This window comes from Arachis duranensis, chromosome 4, assembly GCF_000817695.3.
Source record: "Arachis duranensis cultivar V14167 chromosome 4, aradu.V14167.gnm2.J7QH, whole genome shotgun sequence".
NCBI lineage: Eukaryota > Viridiplantae > Streptophyta > Magnoliopsida > Fabales > Fabaceae > Arachis > Arachis duranensis.
Window position 1 is genome coordinate 111,642,726 of NC_029775.3, and position 11,335 is coordinate 111,654,060.

At 31.7% G+C, this 11,335-nt stretch overlaps 1 protein-coding gene across 1 annotated transcript; it reads right to left on the bottom strand.

Moving 5' to 3' along the window:
• Positions 1–374: 374 nt before the first annotated feature.
• Positions 375–5,504, bottom strand: LOC107485936 (phospholipase A(1) LCAT3). The gene is made up of 11 exons (XM_016106470.2): positions 5,092–5,504; positions 4,883–4,974; positions 4,615–4,742; positions 4,196–4,331; positions 4,030–4,081; positions 3,371–3,471; positions 3,004–3,186; positions 2,249–2,406; positions 1,796–1,850; positions 1,115–1,168; positions 375–873 (listed from the first exon to the last, which is right to left on the bottom strand). The coding sequence occupies exons 1-11, from the start codon at positions 5,306–5,308 to the stop codon at positions 694–696; spliced, it is 1,356 nt and encodes a 451-aa protein (XP_015961956.1). The 5' UTR covers positions 5,309–5,504; the 3' UTR covers positions 375–693.
• Between the last annotated feature and the right edge of the window lie 5,831 nt (positions 5,505–11,335).

Below are 11,335 nucleotides of genomic sequence, written 5' to 3' on the forward strand. Positions count from 1 at the left end.
TTTGCATTTAAGTTCACAGCTTAAAATTGTTAAAAAAAAAAGGAAAAAGTTCACACCATAATTAATTCCTTTACAGTCATACATTAAGTGATCATTTTCAAAATTATATATTATAAATACTTTAGTTAAAAAGATAAAAGTGAACAATTTTAGATTTTCCATAGAAAACTTTAAAAAATTACAATTAATTTTGATTTTTAATTCAAATTTCCTATCCGCGATGTTCTTATAAGGAATGTCTTTAGAAGATTTGTTAACAAGGTCTTCTTTTATTAAAAAAAAAAAAACATAGAAATTGAAGTTTGAGATGTTTCCACACACCAACTTCATGATGATAAAGCCTTTTTGTACGTGCAAAGTTAATCAAATCACCATTATCAAAAGAAGTGCATTAACCATTAGACCTCAAATAGTGTTATTGTACATCCAAAATACAATACAACGTTACACAATGAATAACGAAGTACCATACCCATGTAATTTTGGATTGCCTAAATATGTACCAAAACTACATTATTTCACCCTAATACCAGTACCATAGTCTTTCCAAATTTTTCCTGAAGAGAATATAATATGGAGTAATGATACTGTATTTTTTTTTTTTTATCAATATGGTACACACACAGGTATGACTAATCATATGTGCTCCATAATCACCTAATAATAAATTTCTAGTTTTACAATGCAACAAATTTATAGAACCATAGGCTTAACTGCATCAGCATCTGCAACCTTTGATGTCTTGGATTTCTTGGTATCTGTTGGCTCTGCACCTAACCATTTTTTTATGAGTTCAAAGACTCTCTCGTGTCGTAGTAATTCGCGGTGAGCAGCAGCTACTCCCACCCTTGCAATGGCTTCAAGTCCATCAGCCTAATCAAAACAAAACTAGTCAAATTCATGACATGAAACCTTCATAAATAATTTTTACTAGCATCTAAATCACACAATTATTAGCATTCATATAGAGACATTCTTGCATGCTTCTAAACATATTAAATGCACGCTCCAAGAACAAACATCTACAACCATTCATTACAGCAGTGTGCAAAGCAGTTAGCTACAGATTACAGTTGAGTGAACATGCAGAACGCCTGAGAGATCAAAGAAATACCTTGGCTGATTCAGAAGGAACTGTTCCATCTCCATCCACATAAGAATATTCCGGCTGAAAATATCAAAAAAGTTTTTCATATATACAAGTGCATGCACAAAACCCTCCTAGGAAATAAAACAGGACGATACAGAACTAAAATGGCTAAAGTTGCACCAGTCATTAGACCTCGTCTTATAAGTGACATAAAGTCCTGATAAACAAACATGACCAAACAATGCAAGGGCAATAACAAGTTCCGTTGTAACTACATACATGAAGGAAAAAGAGCAGCCTGCCCTAGAATCATGACCTCCTTATTCTTGTTGGTTAAAACCAAGAAAAAGAAACTGCTCCAAGGAAGAAAAAGAAAAAAAAAGGCATACAATCTTCTATCACCCAAACATATTTGAGTTCATTGTTGCATCATTATTTCATCAATAAAGACTGAGCTTCTACCAAATAATATCATAGTTTTCATTATGAACACTACTGAATAGTATGTCCTTCCTCATGACATTTATTGTTTATTCTAAAAAGAAACACCATGTAAAGGATATGAGTGTTAATTTTAGGATTATCATAATTGCTCAAGGCTCTTGACTGAGATATAAAACAGAATCAATGAAATACGTTTTATAATGAAATATAAACTTATTAGTAACCTCCACCTTTGTCATATAAGAGATCAAAATGGCTTACCATGGTGTGGCATATGTCAGTTAAGTCTTCTATTGGAGATTCTTTCGAACCATAACTGCATTAGACACAGACAGGTCAGGCAAAATCATTGTACAAAGTTCTGACCGTTTGAGCATTGCATATTGCACATAAGATTATTATCCTCTTATGTGTCGAGGATGAGATTATTCTTCTCATAACGACTAAAATTATGATAGAAAGTTCTACTAGTAATATTTTATAAAGAAATAGTCGATTCTGACTAGTAAAATTCATAGTATAAAATCCTGATATTGGAGCATAGTAAAGTCCAGATAAGAATTATAAACAGCCCAATATCAAGTTTGTACGAGATCCAGGTTCCACCTATGACCTAACTTTCTCATCTCTCAACCTAAAACTTCATTTGCCTTGTTTATTGGTATTAACGAAAACAAAAATATTAATTTTTTCATGAGCAATTAATTCACATACCAACAATCAAAAGGTGTATCTAATGCTGTTCCATAAATGTTATAGAAGCTGAACCCATCTGGCAGTTTAGCATTGTTTATTACTTTTCGAGTTCCAGCAGCCCATTCGAGGATATCAAAGTTAAAAGGCAGTGATACCGTCTTCCCATCATATGTTAGCTGCAAAGAATAATATTGAAAAGTAACTTAGACAAGGATGGAGATTGGGTAGTATCATTTTCATACTGAACTGAAAATCCTTTTCTTGGTGTTAAGTATAAAATTCACACAATGTCATTTGCTTAGCCTTTTCTTGAGTTAGAACTACTGTTGAGAATAGGACCAAATTGAACCGGCTGGTTGAGTATTTCAACCTGAGATTGGTTTAAGCTCTGTTCATTTTCTATCTACCAACCATAATTGGCCTAAACTCTGCTCTGTTCACTTCCCTGCTCACAATGATATTTCTATTTCCATTTATCCATTATTCCACCATTCCATTTCATGCTTGATAAACATTTACTCTATTCTGGATATGAGAAATTAAAACTGCGGGAGGAATAAGATCTTAAAATAAAAGCAAATGGAAATCAAATGTGAAAATACTTGAGGATGCAAGAAGGCAGCAACCATGTGGAGAAAAGTGCAGATTAGCACCTCACTGTGCATCACTTAACAAAATTAAAGACAAGGAATTTATTTAACATTTGGATTTTGGACCTGTATATACCCGTTCGTCTTACATTCATCAATCTGAAGAAAAGTGCAGATTAGTACCTCATTGTTCTTCAGTGCTTCATCGAATAAAGATGTACATTGGACTGGTCCATACGATTCCAAACTGATGTTGCTTTCCCCATCCTCCTTGGTTTGCTTTTGCCAAACATGAATTTCTGGTTGCTTTTTCCATTTATAATCCGGATTTGCCATCATCTCATAAATTGATGGACATTCAACTAGCTAACATGGTAAGAAAGTTTATCTCAAATCTTCGGAAAATGTTACAAAAAGAGCATGAAAATTGTGACGGTTTTGCAAGTATAGTTGGATACTTTTCTGAGTTTGTCAGGAAAAACTATCCCAGGATTAAATTCAAACAGACAAAGATTCTGACGGTACAAATCACTTGAGATCAAGAATTTACCAATTGATGCATAGTCCACCTTGATACGAAAAAATAGCTTTCAAAGCCATCAACAAACTCAAGTCCAGTTAATAAAGTATCATTGATGCATCCAGGGGCTCCTGTTGATGAGGAACGTAAAATCCGGAAGGTTACGGAATCAAGAAAAGAGGAAAATAAGAGTATATAGGGAAAAAAATGCTAAGCCCATGACCCAGAGTATGGGAATTTTTACAACCAACTGTATTCTTTTGTAACTTTCATCATCACATACTATATTTATACTCTGGACCATAAATAAAAAAAGTCATACCAAAGAACATAATGAACTAAAGAAAAAAACGAAGCTTTGAAGTGAAAAATCAAGATAATTTAGCCTTAGCATTATCACTTCATAAATTTGAAGAAATGCATTATTGTCAAGAAATTATGCAGCATGGACTACCATATGTACGACTTTCAAGATGGGCGAGTTTCTGCCTAAATGAGTGTTTATAGAGTAATCAAAATATTTGATAGCACAACAAAAATATATGAAATGTTAGAAGATGTGAGTTTAGTTCCACACATCCAAATACCCAATTAAGATTCCGATTTATTGTGTAGTATTAAGCAATAAGCAATAAGTATGACCTACTTGCAGGATAAGAAGAGCATAAAAAAAAAGACAGAGGAATTACCTTGAAAAGGACAAGCCAAGCAAATCCACTTATTCACATATTTGACAAAATCCTGCCAAAACAATGTCCAAACTCACTGGTAAGTATTTTCAAACTACATGGGATAACTTTCTTCTCTAACTCTATGCAATATATCGTATAAATAGCATGAGTTTTGTAAGCGCACATCACGGTGAAGAGACAAGAAACACAGGATCATGATTCCTCCCATAGAATGGGAAATCAAGTTAACTTTCCTTCCACCAGAGGCTTTGTAAGCAGTTTCCAACTTGGCTTTAAGGCCATCCATCAGCTTGTCAATTCTGCCAACACCAACAAAAATAAGGCACATAGTTAATTCTTTTAAACTCATTTGTTAACCAAATTTGTTGGCATAGTGATCAAGGCACCACATGGCCCCCGAGAGAACCAATGTTGTGCTCCGGAAGCAAACACCAATTAGGAGAGCGATCCAAACTACACACAAAAGGGGATTAGTTTCCTTCCTTGATAATTGAAAGGTGGAATACCCTTGGGAAACCACTAAACATATAAGTAAATCACTGATTAAACTTGATATTATGCTGAAGGGGCCGAGCAATCTACCTATTGCTTTGCCTGAAGTCATAACCATAACCAAACAATGTGGTTCCTTTCTTGTAGCCACACCCAACAAGCATGTCAATCATATCATGGAAATGATACACCTCTGTCAAATGTATACATTTCGTAAACTGCAACAACATTACAATACATAACAGCAGAAAATCAAATCAAATCACTTACTTAAAATTCCCAAAAATAACAAAAAATAAATCAGTCTGTGTTGAACTGTTGAGTATTGGTTTAATCAATTAACAATTGAATAAATTACCAAGGATGGATCTAGAATATCAATCGCATAGAGGCCATGATCATCTTCAGGGACCACAATATCAGATTTCTGGTCAAGTGTTTCAGTGTAACCTGAAAAGTTGAACACAATCTGACTCGAATCAGAACTAATCAAGTTTATCAAACTCTGGAGTCACCTCACTCAGTCTGGAGCTTGATAACAAAGGTAGTTAGAGTTAGTTAGAGAACCTGTGTCGGGGTTGTAAACGGACCAGATCTTCTTGCGGAACTCCAAGTCAGCGAGGAAGAACCTAACCCAGACTCTGGTGGTGAAGCCGAACTTCTTGGGCTTGGAGTTGAGAATGGAGCCTCCCATGCCGGAGACAAGAAGCACGGGGTCGCGATCCGCCGGCTCGTCGTCGTCGGTGTTCCGGTCACCGAAACAGGGACACAGCGTCATCGGCATGGGAATGAATGGCTTTTAGTAAGCTCAGAACTAAAACTGAAAATGAAAATGGAGCATGCACCACCAACCAACCAACAACCAGAACCAGTAGTGAGTGTTGTTATACTCTAGACTCGAGTATTCTATTCTGCAACTACTTGTATTCCTCTGCAATTAAAACACGTTTCATCCCATAAAATTATGATATCTCTGCTTCACTTTTCAATAAATAATGTAGTTCAACAATATTTTTTTCACTGTATTTAACTTTTTATATATTTCGTATGTATTTCAGTGTTTCTGTTGCTTGTTGCTCAACAGACAAGACGAGATTAAGTGGATAAGTTAACTAATTACTCAATTAATCTAATTTAGTTTTGGATGTTTAACTTGTATATGAAATTTTGAATCCATATTAATTAATTTCTTCTTTCACTACAAATATTAATCTCAAATATTTCTTATTCCAAAATGTCCCTCTGCCATTCATTTTCGCCAGGACCATCCGGTCTTTAACGGAAAAAAAAAAGAAAGAATGATTTTGTTATTTAAATAATTTTTTTAATTTAGTACTAATGAGTAAAAATTAAAATAATAATAGGAAAACTTAAAAAAATATTGGTTAGAAACTTGTTTTTTCTTATTTTTTTAAATTTAATATTTATTCATTTATTATTTTATTTACAAATTGTTTGTTGAAAAATTAGTTTATCGTTTTAGTATATTGATAATATAAAAAATTTGACGTAGTTATTTAATTAAATTTATGTATATAGATGATTTTTTAAATAATAAATTAAAAAATCAATTATTTAGTTAATGTGGCAATACAAGATTAATAAATGTGTAAATTTTTTTTATATTGTCAATTCATAAAAATTAAATTCTAAAAAGAAATAAAAAAATATTTAAAGAAAAACTAAAACTATATCATATATATGTTACGTGAAAATGATTTGAGGTCTTGGATATACTTTAAAAACTAAGATAATATTAAAATTAGTCTTTAAAAAATGTCCTTTTCTTAAATTTTTTTTGAAATATTTTATTAATCAAATTGGTTTAAAATTATAAATTAATTAATTTTGTCTTTCAGTCACGTAATTTTTGTCAATAATTAATAAAATAAAATGTTAACTCACATCGTACATAATACATAGTATATTTAATTAGATACTTAACAAATATATTTATAAAAATTTATCAATTTAATGTTGTTATGTTATATTAGGATTTGTATAATTAAAAAATAGACTAAATTAGTAGATTTTTATAGATATATTTATTTAGTATCTAATTGGATATATACTATCAGTTAATGTTTTATATCATTAATCATTGACGAAAATTATTAATTGAGTGATGAAATGATAAAAAAAATAATTAATTTATAACTTTTAAAAAATTAATTTAATTGATAAAATTTTTTAAAAATAAATTTAAAAAATAAATTTATTTTTTAAAAACTATTTTCACCATTAATCCTATGTAATAGTTTAGGGTTCGATAATATACATATGTCATATGTGAGTCTAATTAAAATACTATTTAATATAATAGATATAAATAATGAATTAATTAACATGGTATTTAATACTAAAATTGATTACATCTAATATGATTTTCTAAAAGGAAAAGTTTAGGGCCAGCAATTTTATTGCATTTTGACCAGCATGTAACCAGCTGAAAAAGGTGAGTCATTGGATGAAATCTCACACCAATCTCACACCATTAATAGCTAGTTAATGGCTATCAATCACAAATATTACTAGTCCCCTAGCATTGCTCTTTTTAAAAGTATCAATTAAAAATTATTTATTAAAAGATACTTAATTTATTCACAATTTATTCTCTTTTCTTAGTTAAATTCTAGTAAAAAAAAAAAAAAGAAGAATTTTTTATTAATTTCAAATAATATTAACAATAATTGAAAAAATAATAAAATATTTGATTGATAGTCATACATTGATAGATGGTGATTGGTCAGTTAACCGATTATTTTTATCTGGTTAGGTTTGAGATTGTTAACAGCAAATTTTGGCATTAAAGTCTCTTCTCTCGTCTATTATTCGATCTCTTATAAATCTGGATGTTTCTTCTTTCCAAATGGATATATATGGACAAGTGCCCAAGTGCGTGTGTTTCTACGACTTTTACGTGTAATCCATCAACCAATAATTCGCACTATTTCTCTTCACTTTGCCATAATCCATTCTTTTCATGTTTTCGGAGTCTCATCTTTCTCCATCTATTACGATAATGTGCTATTTACGCATCAAATTTTCATAATTGATGACTAAGATATTGTTAAATAATAAATATATTGAATAAATGAATTTTTTAAATTATTAAAAAGGTGTTTTTTTGTGAAAATAAAGTGCAACTAACTAGTTAACGAATTATAATTTAGATGACATAATTTTTTATATTTATTTAAAAGTTATGAATTTAAATTTTTTTATTTTTAATAAAAAAAAACGGTGCAACTAAGTATTATTATATATCCTTTTACCAAATATGTATATGTATTAATACCATTTATCGTACTTATTACTACTTATTCTAAAGACTCACATACAATTGTGTTAATATGAAATTGATAATTAAAAATTATTAAATAATAATTTAAATATTAATTTTATATAAAAATAATTACATATAAATTTTTACTAATTATTTAGTCATCATTCATCAAATAGATAAATATTGTCCCAGCTCAAAATTACTAGTAATAAATTGCATGAAAGTAGAAAAATAAAGAAAAAATTAAACCGTGGTAGAGCATGACAACAATCACAATAATAAGAAAAGCTCCTCTAGATAATAAGAAAAACTATAAAGAATAAATAATAAATTATTGTTAAATTTATAGTTTTTATCATATATAAAATGTTATTAAATTCTTTTGTTTTATTTTATAAAAATTTAGTCCATAATAAAATGACTAATAATGAGATTGTTGAAAAAATTATGTCAAAGTCAAAATTCAAATAATGAATATTATATATATTATTTGTGTATTTTTTATATTTTTAATTTTAGAATTTAAAATAATTAATAAAAAATGAAATAAAATAAAAATACATGTTTTATATCATAAAAAATATACAAATAAAATATATAAAAAATAATATAAATACTACTTTTCGTTAGAAAAACCCTAATTCTATACAGTAAAAGTAAAATATATAATAAAATATTCAGCCACGTGCCTACGGCTTACCTTAATATTATAAAAATGTAGCAACGTGTATTGTTATTATACACACATGAATTTTCTCGTACAAATAAATAAATGTGCAAGCATCTAAGGGGTATATCCTTTGGCAATTGGTGATGGCAGAAATGCAGAATGGCACCAAGAGACATCATTGGTATATTCTCCTACCACGTCCATTTTAATTTTCTTTTTTTTTTCCAAATTGTGAAATTGACAATAACTTAGGCTTAATTGCAAGTAAACTCCGACAAATTTGTGTTCATGTTCTTTACTTGTACATTTAAAGTCAAATATTTTTATTTTAGTATTGAATTCGACTTAGTGTTTTGATATATGGGAACACATAAAAAATTAAAGATGATAAATTGAGTGTTGGCATCAATATCTATAAGAAAATAAGTGTTGGGAAATAGAATAAAAATTAACAACATTGGATAAAATGTCAATTCGGTCATCAATATATTTTTCTAAAAAAATCGGTCTGTTTTTTCTTCATAATCAGCCAACTACAACTTATTTCTATTTTCCGTTTGTGGTTGGGCTTTATATTTGTTGTAGATCAATATTTTGGTCTAGATTTGCTTTGGGTCATTTGATTATTACTAAAATAAAGAGGTCCCTCAAAGAGGGCAAAGTAGGCATCCCAAAATATGAGGATATGGTCTCTGTATTTGAGTTCAAGTTCAAGAGCTGAGGCCCAGACCAAAAAAAAGTTCTACGGCTAAGGAGCAGCCAAATTTAAGAATGACCAACCCTTGACCCAAAAAAAAATTGACCAACCCTCTGACCAAAAAAAGAAATGACCAACCCAACCCCCGCCACATGCTACTGTAAAAGGTAAAAACATATTTTACAAGGTGAAAACTCAGGTACAGTCGACTTCACGTGAAATTGATAGTTGAGGATCATTAGAAAGCAGTTAGATAAAATTTAGTTAAATCATTCAAATTATTTAACGATTTTCAGTTATCAACTTCATGTGAAGTCAACTGCACTTGAATTTTCACCATTTTACAATGATCATGGTTAATGATTCTAGAGGAACTTGTTTATCACGTTCAATATTTATTTTGTAGTTTCGCTTTCAGTCTAGTAGATCAATAATTAATTTCTTACGAATCAGAATTCTATTTAAGAGTCTAACCAATAAATTATTATATACACAAAATAACACTTATTTAAATAGATAAATATATTAATTATTTGATCAACTCAAATTAAAATGTATGCCAAAAGCTTCGAGAGTAAGATATATCATATATGACATATTTTAGGTTTTAGGGTTTGTTATCGTAGTTTGCTATAGTGCTGAGAGGAAGATTCTTCAGCAGCTAAGGATGCTGCCTGTCCGAACCTGGTCGAGCCAACTGTCCTGTTAAAATATTAAACTCATCTGTATATGTCACAAGTGGGGGCAGCTATTGCAGGCACATGTCCCACAATTCAGAAGGACTTTTTAGAAATGGAAGTTATTAACAACTCAGTTAAGATTTATTAATAAGTTAATTAATTGGAAAATAAAAATAATGTGATAGAGTAGTTTTTTTGTTTTCACATTCACACTTCAGTCCGTGGACCAAATTAGATGAGCCTAGGGAAGTTTAAGGTAATGGGCGAGAGATGGACTACAAATGTTAACCGTTTAGATTCAAATGATCCAGTTGGTTAATGTTTTTAAAACCCAAAAAAAAGAGGGCCTAACCTGAAGGAACCCTCTACCCCTGGTCATTTGTGGAGCCAACCCCCGTTCTGCTGAGACGCAAATTGGTACCAAACCAATTTCCCTAGCCCTACCCTCCGGAGCACTCCTGATGTTCGCCGGCCGTCCGTGAAGGTAGGTTGCCGTCGTGATCCAGCCCTGCAAGCCCTGTTCGGTGACGGATCGTGGCTGCTTCGTGGAGCGCAGCGTCCGTTGTCTCTGCATCTGGAGGCGATTCTCAGGAAGGGTCCGTTTGGTTGCCGTCGTTGGGTTCCCTTCTGCTTTCAGCGGTCGGCTCGGTTCCCGTTCTTTGTCGCCATCGATCGATCGGCCTTCACTGGTCGCGTAAGTCGCCGTTGACCGTTGGAGGTCGCCTAAGCGTTCGCGCGGAAGCCACGTTGCTCTCCCTTGATGGCTGGGTCGACACCGCGAGCGACCCCCGCATGTGGTACTGGTAGCTTATGTCGCCCCCGTGAGTTTTCCAAACCCGCCACCCGACATTACACCCACGCAGCACCAATACCCTGCTTCAACGTCGACAGCTTCCAATTAGCAACACAAGAGGTAACAGTTTGATTTGGTAGTGGTTTGGACTTTCTTTATAGACAGAATTAAAGAATAAAACATATATGTTCTCTTCCCTGTGAAATTGATATTAAGCTCTGAATTCCGTAGTTTTGGAAACATATGGCTGCACTATAGGGGTTCGATGTATTCCTTTAACCGCATCTCTGGTTGGTTTTTTAATTTATAGCTTTTAGTTTTAGAAAGCTTGTAAGTTGAGTGCATGTGAAGGTAGAATGAGTCGATCTTAGTTATCAGGAAATTGTAGCTGCACAAATAGTATCTTTGCGGAAAACATATTAGCATGATGATTCGACTTGCATCAGCTCCTTCTTATGAGGTTTAACTGTAAATGTGAACTGGTTAATTTGGTAATTGTTCTTGTGCTGTTGGTCTGGACTTATATTTAAAATTTTTTTGTTGTTGTTGTGATTCTCTTCCTATGAAACTGGTAATGGGATAATGGGCAAAATTGTTGGGGTACAGTTTTTTTTTTTTTTGTTAACGGGTTGGATTGTTGTGTGGTAATCTGGTGGATTTTTTATTGAGGTCTTGTTCTTAATTA

Coding starts and splice junctions, on each gene's coding strand:
- LOC107485936 (XM_016106470.2), bottom strand. CDS start 5,308: ATGCCGATGACGCTGTGTCCCTGTTTCGGTGACCGGAACACCGACGAC. Junction 4,975..5,091: donor CGTTTACAACCCCGACACAG/GTTCTCTAACTA, acceptor TCAACTTTTCAG/GTTACACTGAAACACTTGAC. Junction 1,851..2,248: donor GATACACCTTTTGATTGTTG/GTATGTGAATTA, acceptor TGTCTAATGCAG/TTATGGTTCGAAAGAATCTC.